Source organism: Taurulus bubalis (genome assembly GCF_910589615.1).
Source record: "Taurulus bubalis genome assembly, chromosome: 3".
Taxonomy (NCBI): Eukaryota; Metazoa; Chordata; class Actinopteri; order Perciformes; family Cottidae; genus Taurulus; species Taurulus bubalis.
The window spans coordinates 5,510,793-5,525,964 of NC_136591.1; the positions used below are offsets into that span (position 1 = coordinate 5,510,793).

Here is a 15,172-nt window from a genome sequence, read left to right on the forward strand (position 1 = left end):
TCTACACGGACTTCTGTCACACCGGGACCGTAAATACACCGTCGTAGCTTGTTCCTGTGGCCCCGGCAGAGACGGCGGTTGGGGAGGAAACGATGAAGATTTAACGGAGAACATCGCCGTGTCAATGACACGAACCGGTATTTTCCCTCGACGTGAAAGCAGAGCCGTTAAATTCGCGGGTTCCGGTGTGAAGGTGTGACTCAAACCGAGGGATGGAGTCGTGTCGGCGGACGGGACTCAGCGGGGTCCTGTGCTCCCTGTCGCTGCTGGGTGTCATCCTGGACATCCAGCTGGACGGTAAGGGCCGGCTTTACGTTCACAAAACAAGTGCTTTTTAAGAAGAAAAAAAGCCTCCGCGGACACAACTACGGGCGCTTCTATGTTTAGGCTACGTCACGTCACGTCCCGCCCCTTCGAGACCGGCTCACAATAGTCACTGGTTCATTATTTATTTAATAAGAACATTGTTTCAGGGCGTAAATTCAACATCTAACAGATGGTTAAGAGCATGTAAGACGTTGCCAGGAATTAACAGGCTTTTTCTCGGGGTCCTTTTTTTCCCTCCACCGTCACCAGGACTAAGTTACCTGTGGAAATAAAACCACACACCTTGTTCACACCCTGAGTAAAACATATTAAATATTAGGACTCCATGGTGACGTCTTCAAATAATTTATTGTGTCCAATCATCTGCCCCAGATATATTAAAATATGTCACTGTCATAAAATAATGCGTGGTATTTTCCTTGTTAAATTACTTGAATGATTAAGGTATTGTCTAAATGTAGCTGAAGATTTTTATTGTCAATTAGCAGATCATACCAGCTCTAAAAATGTTTACAAAACTATTGTATCAAGCTGTGCATTACGCCATGTTATGTCCTCTTTCCATGAGCGTGAAAACTTGTCCTGACTTGCTTTAATATTTATTTTAGACTTGGCAAATAAACTGTTATTAGGAATATAACTCGTAATGTAATCAGGTGATTATAAGCGTGGATTAATGTTTTCTTTTTTTTTGTGACTTAAGCGAAAGGAAAAGTATTTTGAGTGGTTGACTATTTGTGTGTTCTCAACACTCAAGATGTTGTACTTCCCATGGCCGTTACGTGACGTGTCAATCTTAACGTTGCCACCGTCTCTCTGTCACTGATGTATTTCTCGCGAGGCTCAAGCGCTGTTTTACGTTTCAGGTGTCTTCGGGGCGACTCATGTCGAAATCGAGCACCACTTGGAGATGGGCCGCAAACTTTTGGCTGCTGGTCAACTGGCTGAAGCGTTGTCCCATTATCACTCTGCTGTTGGTAAGGTCACTCACAAACTGACACACTTTTCTACTGGCTGACATGTTCCGCCTGTGTCGCTGCTCCAACAATTCCTGCCCCTCTTCTGTCCACTACTTACGAGAACAGTTTGATTCTGTGCGGAAAGAATGAGTACTTTGACAAACTTGTGTTTGTTGACATTTGACAGAGGGAGACTCTAAGAACTACCTCACCTACTACAAGCGCGCTGCAGTGTTTCTGGCTATGGGGAAATCCAAATCTGCCCTGCCAGACCTGGCCAAAGCCATCCAACTCAAGCCGGACTTCCTGGCTGTAAGTTCACCTGACCACGACCAGAAAAACCTGCAGCCTTAAGTCTGTCCATGGGCTCATTACCATATTTATTTCCATCTCTTGGGTCTCTCTTTTGCTCTCCTGCGTCTCCTCCTCTTATCATCCCGTTTCTTTATTTTCCTGCATTTTCAGGCTAGGTTGCAGAGAGGGAATATCCTGTTAAAGCAGGGCAGCACACAGGAGGCCAGGGAGGACTTTGAAGCAGTGGTAAGTTTAAAGTCCCAAACCGCTGTCTCTATCCTAGTGTTGCACATGAGACAGCAGTTTGACAGAACAATGCATCTGTTTGTTTTTAGCTGCAGCGCTCACCAGAGCACGAAGAAGCTCAGGACCAGCTGATGCGAGCGAACGAGCTGGAGGAGATGCAGGAGGAGGCCCATGCTGCGTACCACCAAGGGGACTATAGCGCGACCATCAACGTGCTAGAGAGAGTCATTGAGGTGTGTGTCAGCTCTGGAGGTCTTTTGACTTCTTTGAATTTTTTTTTTTTTTTAAGCCCTTTGCATGCAGTTTGTCTGTTTTCTCATGTTCATAGTTTCATTATTTACCAATATATGTCAACAATTTATTAAAAGGGTATTTTAATGCAAGTCTTCTCCACCTGTAAAGTGTCAAAAATCTTTTTGCTGACACATCTGTTACTCCAATGTTCTGGAATTTATCTGTAATAATATGCTTATGGATTAAGAGTGATCGTCATTGCCTTTACTGTTGAGGTGAATCAGTCTGCACATGTCTCTTCACTCTTTATAAAAGCTGCCATCTTTCCTCAGATCTCTCCTTGGGATCCTGAGTCTCGGGAGCTTCGTGCAGAATGTTACATCCGAATGGGAGATCCACAGAAAGCCATCCAGGATCTGACGCCAACCACGAGGCTGCGCAACGACAACCGCGCCGCCTTCCTGAAGCTCAGCACGCTGCACTACAGCCTCGGAGATCACCACGAGTCGCTCAAGTGCGTTTTCTTGTTGCTGGAATAAACAAACTACGTTGATTTAGCCGGCAGAGTCATGCAAATCGAGCTGATTTTCATCTCGGGAGCATCCTGTTCGCCGTGTTTCCCTGAGGTCAAAATGTCAATCTCGCTCGTCTGTTTCTGTGCAGTCACATCCGAGAGTGTCTGAAGCTGGACCAGGACGACAAAGAGTGTTTCAGCCACTACAAGCAGGTGAAAAAGCTCAGCAAGCAGCTGGACTCGGCAGAAGAGCTAATTGAGCAGGAGAGGTTTGTACCTTAACCCTGATCTTCTAAAGAACATGTATTTACAGGATGTGTGCTTTAAAAATGTGTGTCTGTCTGAAACAGAAAGTTATTTGAAAAAATGTTGAGGTAAAAGTTAGCAGGTGCATGTGCATCCGATGAGGCATACACCTGCAACCTAACCAACTTCAATAATGACCCCGATCTTCTTTGTACACACAATTAGGCATCAGCAAGCCATTGATAAGTATCAATCAGTGATGAAGACCGAGCCGAATGTCCCGTTCTATACCAACCTGGCCAAGGAGAGGATCTGCTTCTGCCTTGTCAAGGTAAGAGAGAGGGAGAGAGAGCACTTGCCTGTACATTTAAAGCTCTGGAGTTCTGTAGGCCTGTAATGTTTCTGTGATGAATGCTAACACATTGTCCCTGTCTCGCCATTTCTAGCTCACCTTGGCTCTGGAGGCCATAGACAAGTGTTCAGAGGCTCACCAGAGAGACCCCCGCAACGCCAACGTCCTCCGAGACCGAGCCGAGGCGTACATTCTCAACCAGGAGTACGAGAAAGGTGACTGGACTCCCTACACCCTTCAATTAATGCCTTTGACTTATAACTATACACACTTGTAAAAGACAGCTCTTGCATTTGCACGCACGGGAAAAAATAGATGTGTTTTAGCAGGTTCTTCGTGGTTTTAAGATGTCAATAATACTGTGAACCATTGGGGCAAAACACAGATTCAGAAGATTAATTAATAGTCTAATTAATAATTGTGTTGCGCAGATGCGATCGCAGCATATTTTTGGTCGACGAACGTGTTTTTTAACGTCTTTTTATCGTTTGTTTTGGTTCAGCTGTGGAGGACTACGCCGAGGCGAGAGAGTTTGACAGCGAAGGCGAACGCGTGGATCTGAAAGAAGGACTGGATCGAGCGCAGAAACTGCTCAAAATCTCTCGTAAGAGGGATTACTACAAGATCCTCGGCGTCGGCAGGTAACCAGCCCAACCAGTTTGATTAAAAAAAAAAAAAAAAAAAAAAAAAAAAACACGAGTAGATCCGTCCGTTGTCGATGACTCTCACAAACATATTTGTTTTTCTTCTCAGGAGTGCAAACAAGCAGGAGGTCATCAAGGCGTACAGGAAGCTGGCGCAGCAGTGGCATCCCGATAACTTCCAGTCCGAGTCGGAGAAGAAAGAGGCGGAAAAGAAGTTTATCGACATTGCGTCAGCTAAAGAGGTCCTCATTGACCCAGGTCAGGAGCTCAGATGGCTGTTACATCCATTTCAGGCATTTAGCAGACACTTATGTAGAGTGACTCTCAACAAATGAGCTGGTTGACATCAAGAATATTGATTCACACTACTAATAGCTAATCTAAAAAAGAATGTGCTCATTTGCTTTCTCGCTGAGATTTGGAAGAGAAGGTTGATGTGCCTCCTGTCTAATCGTCCTGAAGCTGATTAGCTTAGCATAAAGTTGAAAACGGCGAGCCCGTCTCTGTCCTAAAATCCACTTATCGGCATCTCTGAAGCTCACCAATTAAACATTAATATCTCACTTGGTTCATTTGTGCAGAAGCCCGAGTGTAAAAACGACACTTTGTGTTTTTGATCTGGGTTTAAGTACCAGACTTTTGCTTGGCTAATTGGCTGCTGGCTGGCGCTTCATATTGAACAGACATGCAAGTAGTGGAGCCTCTCATCAAACTCTCAGCAAGAAAGAGAACAAGCCCATTTCCTAAAAAGGGCAAACTATTCCTTTTAATTCACACCGTTATCGGGCGCCGAGATCGCCAATGTTTGACCGAATCCAATAGTGTGCATCATGTTAAACAATGATTTAGCTTCCCATTGTCTTAAATTTGTCCTTCCGTACTTCACGATCTTTCCAGAAATGAGGCAGAAGTTTGACGCAGGCGAGGATCCCCTGGACCCTGAAAACCAGCAGGGTGGCGGCGGAGGACAGGGCTGGCCTCACCACTTCAACCCGTTTGAGTCCGGCAGCAGCTTCCACTTCAAGTTCCACCACAACTAGAGAGGAGGACTTGACGGACACCGCGGGGGGGAGAAGAACAACATTCGGCTGATTAATGGAGAAGTCTTCCTCAGAACTTTGTCGGTTACTTGAACATTTGATTTGTACTGCAGCAGAGGCTGGAGCTGTACAGTGACTAAAACGAAGGGTCTGACTGGCTCCTGTTGAGTTAACTTGTCGCTGTGGTTGAAGGAAACAAAGTCCTTTGTCAACACTTGAGATCCTTAGGAATGGAAAGGTGTTGGGGTTGACATTGGGGGTTGTCCGCTCTTATTGTTTCTTTCTTTTGTGCCATTCTTCAAACCTTTTATCAAGGGACTTTTTCTTTTTTAATGCAGTAGCTGCTGGGACATGACATAAGAGGACTGTCGGTGTGTTGATTTCTGCTCGCAGTATTCTTTAAAGGAAGTACATGTTCGCTGATCTCGGTCTACATTTTTGACCATGTCGAACCGTCTCTGTACGAGAGAACCAAGATTTTTATACATCATGGCAGCAGGGGGTTTATGTTGTGGAGCTTCTACATTTATGGGAAATAGGTGAGTCTTCCGCACTAGTAAAGGAAACTTGTGGGTGTTAAAGCTTTGAAATCCTATGGATCTTAAATCTCCGTGATTGTTTTTGATTTTCTTTTAAATTCCCTTTTTGTTTTTCACTAGCTATCTAATTGGAATAATGTGTGAATTCTGTATTTTATTGCATCTTCAACAGGCTGAATATCCAGATCCAAACATTATGGATGTAACTTATAATTAACACTTGGCAAAAACTCACACAAACAAAAAACTAATCTGGACAAAAGTGTTGCAATTGATGACTGAGTCAAGACCGTCAGTTGTAGTATTTAGCTTCTTTCCTTTTCACTCCATTTCAAAGCAAATCTTTGAAAACTTGCACTTTTACCCTTTTGTTTGACAAACTCCACTCCTGAAATGTTACTGCAGGTTTTTGAAAAGCCTTTCGAAGACTCTTTACAAACTAAGTGTGTCTTCGATGGTTATCTGAGAGCCTCACTCATAAAAGTCACAAAGAAAAGGGCACATTGTAAAGGTTATACTGAGCTGGTACATCAGTTCCAGGTATACACATTGTGTGTAATTCATAAACAGTATATTTGTAACAGGATGCTTAACCTTTAAGTTCCAGATAAAAATCACACTTTGTGAATGAGGCTCCCGTTTTAAAACCTGGAAAGACACACAAGTTTAACCTTAAACTAAGATGGCATTCTTTTAAATATTTTACTTTTAAGTTATTTTGTCCAAAATGGCTCAAGGATACAGTGAGTCTTAACTGCTTTGAATCCTGACAACTGTCCAACTGTGTGAACCAAATGCGACCGGCTCTTTGTATTTAAATCGACTGAATGTGCAGGTTTGTTTCTGGGTTTTCTTTTTAGGGTTTTCTGCTGTTAGTGGCAGCGATTTTACTGTTGCCAAACTGAATCAGCCGACATGCTCCAGCGTATTAAAATATTGAAGCAATCTAATTTTGTCTTAATTTCATGATGCATGGCATGCAAGGTGCCGCTACAGAACAGCTCCAAGTATTTAGTTTGAGACGCTAAAGCCGGATAGATGATCGTCCTCATATTTGACCTAGAGGCCAATAAATCTTAATTTTTCCTAACTTCCATTATTGGCCTCCCATAACACCATCGGACTCACTAAGAGTTTAAAAACCAGAAATCAGATATTGTCTTTAGTTTTTTTTATTCCACACATTTCTTGTCAAAATCTGGTGCCTGGATTACCCACAATGCTGGTATCTTTACTTCTTTCTAACTCCAAACCCTGTGATTTATTTTTCATCTTGAAACTTCTAGTCTTCAGTTGTACTATTGTGTACGCAGTAGTACTCAAACACCATCAAGCCGACTTTGACGAGTAAAATCAGTGGAGTTCCCCTTTCGAAAGCATGTAGCTCCTGACACAAACTTTAAACAACTGAACACAAGCTCTCAAATGCAATGTATTTTAAAACACCATGAAACTAAGACGTTCTCTGAACACTGAAACACTGTTTCCACACACATCCATGGATCTGCTGTTTGCGTCACCATCTCACACACACATGCTGTTTAGTAAAGCTGTCGCTGCAAATGGAAGCATCTTCAAGCTTAGAGGAAATGGCTAAAATCCAGGTGTTCTGCATCTGTAGAGGTGAAGTGTCTGATAAAATCCTCCGACAAAGATGTCCACTCTCCTTTGAGCGCAGCCATACGTCTGCCTCCCTGAGAGACAGTCGCACCGAGTGTCGTCCAAACAGGAAGTGCCTTCATCAATGATTGGCCCCAAATCCTTGTGTGTCTTCAAGACTGTCTGCCTCCACCTCGATGGATACCACGTGGTGACCGGGGATCATGGCCAGGCCCAGGACTCTGGGTTCGCCCTGGGAGAATGTATCTGAGGACAAAATAAATAAATAATAAATAAAGACATCCCCCAGTTAGTTACACAAAACTTGAGTTTGCCCTGAATTTTAAATTCCCACAGTTCATTATCAAAGGTGTTGCTTGTTGTGAATCCATCTTCAGCCCTTTTAGATTTCTATTTTTCAAAGACTGGGAAAATAATATGTACTAAAAGTGCTTCATGAAAATATTCCAGGATTCAGAAAATGTGATTGTTCCACTTGAGATAAGTGTGTAGAAATGCCAATTTCATTTGTGTAAAGTTACGTTAATATCAATAATAGGTATAATGCCTTTCACTAGATCTGATTTTTGCTTCTGTTCTTTAGCAATATGTGTTTCTCATCCATGTGGATATTTAGCTTTAAAAGAGCACTGGTTGCTGGTGAAGCATCCAACAAATCATCCGGGAAAAAATACCTTTTAATATATTTCCTGCAGCTGGTAAGACATAAAAAAAAAATGTTTCACAGCTGGAAAGGAAAGGTGAACTGCTTTTCACATCCACTTTAACTGACATTTTAAGTTGTTTGACTGTCGGGTTGATAATGACAGACCGATGTCTGTGTTCTTGGCGTGATGGAATAGGCTCGTTACTGCTCGGCCAACTTCAGTCTTCACCCGTAGAATTACCTGTGGATTTGAGGAACTCCTGAGCGGATCCGAGGATGACGTTGCAGTCTCGGTCCGTGCAGAGGAAAAGCCCCACCAGAGTCCGGCCGTCCGTCATGCGGATCTTCATGTTTTTGTTCAGGAGCCCCTCTAGGTTCTGCCGGGCCTGGGAATACGGGGACACTCTAGACTGCTCCTGGACGTGAGCAGAAAGAAGACACTGAATATACTGCTGGATCAAACTGTCAATTTCTTTATTAGCTTGAAAAAAATACAGTTAATGTCTCTCTCTCTCTCTCTCTCTCACACTCTCTCTCTCTCTCTCTCTCTCTCTCTCTCTCTCTCTCTCTCTCTCTCTCTCTCACTCTCTCTCTCTCTCTCTCTCTCTCTCACTCTCACTCTCTCACTCTCTCTCTCTCTCTCTCTCTCACACTCTCTCTCTCTCTCTCTCACACTCTCTCTCTCTCTCTCTCACACTCTCTCTCTCTCTCTCTCTCTCTCTCACACTCACACTCTCTCTCACTCTCTCTCTCTCTCTTACACTCTCTCTCTCTCTCACACACTCTCTCTCACACTCTCTCTCTCTCTCACACACTCACTCACTCACTCACACACTCTCACACACACACACACACACACACACACACACACACACACACACACACACACACACACACACACACACACACACACACGTATGAAGAGTGACAGTGGCAGTTGTCAATACAGATAGATGCTAAGGTTAAAAAGCATTTTGCATCCACATATTATCTGGTAAATAATATGGCTTGACGTCACACAGTTTAACCTCACGGGTGACAGTTGTTTTAGCTAATTCGTTAGCTGCCGGCTAACGTTACCTCCAACCTGATATTAAGTGGAAATGTTTCATGTGGACTGTTTTTCTCTCCGTAATAACCCGTCAAACAACGTGAACAATAATGTAAAATATTTAAGTTAAAGTAAATACATAAAGCAAGATATACATACATGGGTCGAAGGACCATTTTCCTCAATCATTGTTGCCATAACCCTTCTTGTTGCCTGACATTTGTTTTACGGAGCAATTTGTCTGACGGACCAGCAGCTTAACCGGAAACGTCATATCCGGTGTTTTTTTAAAGGGAACGACACCCGATACTGAAGGAGCATTATGTAATCTAGCATTGAGGTTTAGGATGACAGAAATAAGTGAACCATTAATTTATGACAAAAGAGGAAGCGCAAACAAGGGAAAGAATCCACTGCTAAAGTTTCACACCTGACCTTTGAATGAACTTTTGAAAGATATTTCAAATCTGCAGAAATACAGAATATGATATTTTAAAGCAAAACTGTGTAAATGTTCAAGGATAATGGCACATTGAATTCCCCTTCTCCCAGGACTCTCCTGAGCTAGTTACTTTAAAGACATCAGCTTACATCTTGTTTTATTTGTCCTGATAATTATAATAATTAGCTTAACTCCATATATTAACTCTGTCTGTATGAACAGTTACAGGTGTCAAGCGATACAGGTGTCAACTGATAGCTATCAAGCTATCTAGCTAACAAAATCACTGGTAATACCAGACTAGTTAGGCCATAGCTACAAACTCCTTCAGTGTATAAAACCAACTATGCTAAAAATGCATTTTATGGCTCATCAATACAACTTGTCATTTGTAAGAGAGAAAGATTGTTGCTATTTCTTCTTTTAAAAAAGTTCCATAGTCTCACTGGGACACAATGAGGGCCCAGACGTCACCAATTGTTGTATACCTGGTACATTTGTAATATGTGAAGACTTTATTATGGTTGTACGACTACAAAAGGTGAGTCTCGATTACAAAAATAATTAATTCTGTTACTTTCTTTCTCCAACTTCCCTTTAAACTCGAAAACAGGTGTATACTACTATTACTACTATACTATATACTATATCCTAAAATATGTATAATTTAATTTATGGGAGTATTGATGGGTCAAATGGAGCAATCAATTCATATCTCCTCGCTATTTTCCTGATATACCCATGCATTTTTAACACTTTGTTTTATGGGGACTCCGAACCACTGACGTTTTCTGCACATGTCCCCCTCCCTGCCCTCACGCTGACTGGGCCAATGGTGTTGGAGAGGCCGTGGTGAAGGGATTAATGGTATGAGGTGGGACTGTGTTAGAGGGAAATCAACTCCTTGACATCACGATGATACAGCTGGAGGTGAGTATCATTTTTTTCCTCTGTTTTCTGTTTCTATTAATCATTTCACAACCCCTCAGAGTTATCTTGGGGCATTTAGTGGGAACTCACTGCATTAAAGCATTCACACTTTTTGAATGGTTTAATTTGTGAGTAAAATGCCTTTAATATAGCTCCAGTTCTGAGGGCAGATCAGGTGGCTCGTCCAGGTTTATATGTTTGTAGATAAACTGTGTGTGATGATTTAGCATCCCGCCATGCAGCTATTACCTTTACCTACTAAATATTGAATTTAGTATGATGGTCTTAAATAATTCCAGAATTTGACGGCTTTTACAGCTTTTATTCCCTACTAAAAGAAAATAATTTCAACAGACATAATAAATATATTTAAAATACATTGGCCACTTGGTTTCAGAAGAAACAGTTCACAAAATGGTAAAATATTCTGACCATACTAGTGCCAAAATTATATTTTGATCATACAGAAAAATTGATTTTTAAACATCTTTGGAAGCTTGCAAAGCATGATACATGTTTTAAGTTCCTCACCAGAAGAGTTCCATAAATACACTCCACATAATGTGTTTCAGTGTGTTTTTGTGGAATTTAGATGTCAGATTTTGCACTAAAAACTAACTAAAGCTTGAGTCAACACGGCTCTGATAGATGGTCGCAGTCTCTCTGTGACATGGCCAGCTTGGACTGTAAACTCTAGACTGTTTATTGATAGACCTTTTTAAGCAATCAAAAAGATTTGCAGAGATGGGGGTTGAGGCAAAGCTAGAACCAAAATAATGTAAAGCAAATTAAACATGATGAAGTCCCACCGGGCAGAACGAGCCACATTTGGAATTTCACATGTAAGTCCTATGTAAGTCTTAACACAAAGAGAATATATCATCACTTTCACTGAAAACACTTTGCTTAGCTAACTTTTTCCCTCCCACTGCTTGATGTTATTTCAGCCTTATCTGCTCTTCAGGTCGCCTCGGTTCAGACGGCTCGGCTCTGAATAGAGCACAGGGGCCGGTGTCTTCCTCTGTGTCACACTGCATAAAATCTGGGTTAGCTACAGCGCAGCACCCAGGGGAGGCGCTTTTCCTGCTCATCCTCGTTGCCATGTCTCACTGCCAAATGGACACAGGGAGGAGGGGGCCCTCAGCACAGTAGTGCAGTGTGTCAGGGCCTGCAGCATAAGAGAGAGTCCTGGCTAGTTTCACCCTTTTTTTATTGACACATGCACAGTCATAGCTACAAATACCTCCAGATACATAGATGCTGTGGATGACGGTGTATGAAGTACAAGTGCACATAACACACACACGTCTTGTCAGTCACCCAATCTTTCAACAGCAGGCACCTCTTGCATTGCGTCTCTTGGCATATGTAGCCGTTGGATCAGACACTAACAAATTCCCCTCTTGTTGTCGGAAGCTGAGCTGGAGCGCCGGTACAGACACCTGTTGCAGCAGAGCGAGGAGCACGCACAGCAGGCGAGGCGTGATAGAAATGCTTGTTTATACGATAGAAAGTTATTGGTGTAACAACAAAAAGCTGAAGGTGACAGAGTAACGAACACTCGACAGAATGCCAAGTGGATGACAAAGAAAATGGGATGCTTCACACTGTTGTGGCTGCTCTCTTCCCTGTTTTCTCAACAAAAAAGATGCAGAAATGCATTGAAAATCCTGAAGGTCCTTTAGATTATTCACACAAATATCCCATGAAAGTGAGGACACTGTCACTCATAACATAGGTATACATTTGCATTTGAGTTATGTAGCTATATATTAGCTTGAAAAGTGGTTTTGTTATTTTGTGGGTTGTATTATTTCGTTTAAGGGTACAATATGGTTTCATAGAATACCATTGCAAGCGCGCAGCAGCATTTGAATTGCATGCATATCTTTAAAAGTGAGTTCAGGCTCTTAAGCCCCTTGTTAAGTGTTGCTTCATGACCAGCTGTGTCCAATTAACTGAATGTGCCATTGTTTGATGCAGTGACTGACACAACATGATTATGTTGTGAAAAGTAGTTTAGGCCTACACATGTGTACATATTTAAGAAAAATATACTTACATGTTCATATGTACATCTTATTATTGGGAAATGAGAAATATGAGTAAATCCATAGTATTCAGCAGCAATATTTCTTAATGTGGCGCTTCGTCTTGGTGAACACAGGTAACCCTCTGACTGACTATTTATTTTAGATACAAGGATTTAGATCAAACATACCGAGAGTTAACTTTTTGGAGAAACAGCGAATATCTCCCTTTGTGTTTTTACATTTTTTACATGTAGAAAGAAAAGCACAGCTGTTCTTATTATCATTGACGGTTGTCTCAGTAAACCACGACAGTGTGACAACGTGCACAACACCATTAGCCTGAAACTGAAGCAGCTAAATGGAATTGGCCCATAATTTAATAAATTTAGTTATTTACAAATGTGGTGCATCATACCGTCTTCAGCGAAAAGGACCTATTCCATCAAATTCTTCACAAAAGGTCCACATACTAGCTTTTTTCAACCACATCTCACAGTCTTCTAGTGTTGGGTGTGGTAAAAAGCTCCAGAAACGCCTCCCAAGTGGACGTTATGTCAAGATTTCTTTTGATTATGAACCTCTGACATACAGTAGGTTCATACATATCATTATTCATAGGATGTAAGGCCTCTTACTGCTAATAAATCAACCGTTGCTGCCTTGAGGAGATACATCTAGTCATTATGAGAAATATAATTATTGCATTGTTATTGCTCATTCACATGCTTTGCTTGTTGCAATAAAACTAGTCAATTGCGATGAAACCAAGACCAAATCAATTGTTAAACTACTTGCTTCTTTTTTGTGCAAGACGCCCATCGTGGATGCAGACGTCTCAAATCAGATCATTTTTCACATTTCATCTGCCACACGTTCTCATGTCTGACCCCGATTTGGTCATGAGGTTTGAACGTGAGAGGCAAAGCAACATTTCTTTTGTCAAAACCATAGTGCCCCGAGCAGCCACCGAGGGCTTCCCATGGCCTTACTGCCATCCAGTCCGCTGCTGATGAGACTATACAGTGAGAGTAAAAAAAAAAAAAAAAAGATTAAAAAAATAATCTCTTGTGTTTGTTTTCAACCTCTGTATCAGAGGCGGATAAGGTGCTGTGAGCTGTTTATTATGGTGGTTTATAAAAGGGGGGATATAGTTGGCATACTGTGAATTGTTTCCATCCCCACCACAAGTAGTTAATTTTTAAGCAATACAATCTGATGTAAGTCTGGGCATGGCTGCGGCAGATTTTCCCAACCCCCCTCTCTCAATCCCTCCCCAACACTCACACATGTACACACACGCACGCACGCACGCACGCACGCACACTGCCGCTCCACCAAAATATTTTTTATACAACGGTGGGGGCTCCGGAGAATATAAGGTGGCCATATTTGATAGATTTGTGTCGGGCTCTGCAATGCAGAGAGAGAGAGAGTTGTTGCGTGTGATGTTGCAAGTGACACTGACACCAGGCAAGTCTGTCTGATCCGGACTTTGAGAGAGGAGAGAGAGGAAAGGGGGGGGGGGGGGGGGGGGGGGGGGGGAGACAGAAAAGTAACAAACAAGTAACAATGTAACTTACATGCAGTCACACACCCCTTTCTCTTGTAACAATGTGTACGTTTTTAAGGAGGGAGGGGGCGCGCAGAGGGAGAAGGAGAGAGAGAGAGAGAGAGAGATAGAGAAAAGAGGAGGGGGGTGCGTTCTGAAATAATATAGTCAGCCATTTTTTATGTAAGGGGATTTTTTTTCTTATTGGGGGGGTTGTTAAAAAATAAATATAAGAGGGCGGCCATCTTTGTTGCTCTGCCTAGTGTAAAATATTTCAAAACGCCCCCCACTTTTTTCTGTGCCGATTTGAATATTAAATAAATATCACACATTCGGGGCAAGAATACGCTTCTTTGAATACGAGGACGGATCCAATGACAGGAATATAATGTCCTCTCCTCTCCGGTCCTGTGAGGAAGACGAGGGCATGGTGGTTAATTCCGAGGGAGGAGATTTTGATGAAGAAGACGACGACGGAGACCGAGACGAGAACGCAAGCGACATAAACTCGCCGGCGGCGCCTCGGGAAACTGCAACACCAGCCGCGCCAGGTACGGTAAAGAAAACTGGCGGACGGGTCGGGAGCGCGCGCACACGAAATAAAAACACACTTACTAGCGGTAATATTTCGGAGAACGGTCATGTTAGAAGTGGCCGGGACCCGCAGTTTGTGCCCCCATATCGGTGCAGGTCCAGTACGGTACAGTAGAGACAAGCGAGGACTCGGGTGCGCGCATAAAAAAATAGAAACATACTTACTAGACCAGATTTTTTTTTCTTCCCCCCCAAAAAAGAGGCACGTTTCACCATCTTAAACGGCGTGACATCCCCTCTCCCAGTTATTGCACCTATATGTGGATTTAGGTGCCATGTTTGCAGCTTTAAGTGAGGCAGGGAAGAAAACAAAAGAGAAGACGAGAGCGCGCTTTGAAAACAGAAACATAAACTCCTCTCCAGTTTGCAACAAAATGCAAAAGACGTGTGCTGTCGCTGTCGTTGAGGACACACACGCTCATTTTCTCCCACTCCACTTCCTCGTCTCCTACAGCACATCCCGACAAAAGTTTAAACTAAACTTGCCACGGCGGATTTTTTGTGTGCAAAACTCACTTCTCCAACGTCACAAAAGTCGCCCGCATGTTTGTCCCTTAAATCCCGTTTTGACAGCTCCTTTAGACTCGGGCTGACATGGAAATGAGCAGGGAAATAAGGTCGCCCTGAAGGGTTAAAAAGGAAAGCTCACGGCAAGAAAGGCTGGCGAAAACATGGACTCCCCTGGCCGGAGGCTACATATATATGACACCTATCTGGAGAGGGCGCGTTCCGCTTTGCAGACATGAAAGCTGGGTGATAATGTGAACAGAAACTTGCCCCCATTGTCGCTATGACAGGTCAAAATAGGACACTGCTGCTGCACAGAGAGGTGTGACTGTTCGGCTCCCTCTGGTAGCTTAGCACACAAGCCCACTAATTAGCTCGATGCCATGTTTATTACATGCATTTATA

General features: G+C 42.8%; 3 protein-coding genes across 3 annotated transcripts in view; 2 read left to right on the plus strand and 1 right to left on the minus strand.

Moving 5' to 3' along the window:
- On the plus strand, positions 1 to 6,334 carry dnajc3b (DnaJ (Hsp40) homolog, subfamily C, member 3b). The gene is made up of 12 exons (XM_079215061.1): positions 1 to 297; positions 1,194 to 1,304; positions 1,474 to 1,598; positions 1,752 to 1,826; positions 1,916 to 2,059; positions 2,393 to 2,574; positions 2,724 to 2,843; positions 3,046 to 3,151; positions 3,267 to 3,387; positions 3,675 to 3,813; positions 3,926 to 4,074; positions 4,714 to 6,334. The coding sequence occupies exons 1-12, from the start codon at positions 213 to 215 to the stop codon at positions 4,854 to 4,856; spliced, it is 1,500 nt and encodes a 499-aa protein (XP_079071187.1). The 5' UTR covers positions 1 to 212; the 3' UTR covers positions 4,857 to 6,334.
- A 227-nt stretch (positions 6,335 to 6,561) lies between these two features.
- Positions 6,562 to 8,921, minus strand: naa38 (N-alpha-acetyltransferase 38, NatC auxiliary subunit). The gene is made up of 3 exons (XM_079215264.1): positions 8,872 to 8,921; positions 7,903 to 8,077; positions 6,562 to 7,261 (listed from the first exon to the last, which is right to left on the minus strand). Exons 1-3 carry the CDS (start codon positions 8,908 to 8,910, stop codon positions 7,137 to 7,139), a joined length of 339 nt encoding a protein of 112 aa, XP_079071390.1. The 5' UTR covers positions 8,911 to 8,921; the 3' UTR covers positions 6,562 to 7,136.
- Positions 8,922 to 13,821: 4,900 nt separating this feature from the next.
- Positions 13,822 to 15,172, plus strand: part of chd3 (chromodomain helicase DNA binding protein 3) — a 44,891-nt gene continuing 43,540 nt past the window's right edge. The window contains exon 1 of the mRNA XM_079215265.1: positions 13,822 to 14,217. Coding sequence (XP_079071391.1) covers positions 14,055 to 14,217 — 163 coding nt within the window. The 5' untranslated portion in view covers positions 13,822 to 14,054. The remainder of the gene's footprint in view (positions 14,218 to 15,172) is intronic.

Coding starts and splice junctions, on each gene's coding strand:
- dnajc3b (XM_079215061.1), top strand. CDS start 213: ATGGAGTCGTGTCGGCGGACGGGACTCAGCGGGGTCCTGTGCTCCCTG. Junction 298..1,193: donor CCTGGACATCCAGCTGGACG/GTAAGGGCCGGC, acceptor TTTACGTTTCAG/GTGTCTTCGGGGCGACTCAT. Junction 3,814..3,925: donor AAGATCCTCGGCGTCGGCAG/GTAACCAGCCCA, acceptor TTTTCTTCTCAG/GAGTGCAAACAAGCAGGAGG.
- naa38 (XM_079215264.1), bottom strand. CDS start 8,910: ATGGCAACAATGATTGAGGAAAATGGTCCTTCGACCCAT. Junction 8,078..8,871: donor AAAATGGTCCTTCGACCCAT/GTATGTATATCT, acceptor GCTCACGTCCAG/GAGCAGTCTAGAGTGTCCCC. Junction 7,262..7,902: donor GGAGTTCCTCAAATCCACAG/GTAATTCTACGG, acceptor TTTTGTCCTCAG/ATACATTCTCCCAGGGCGAA.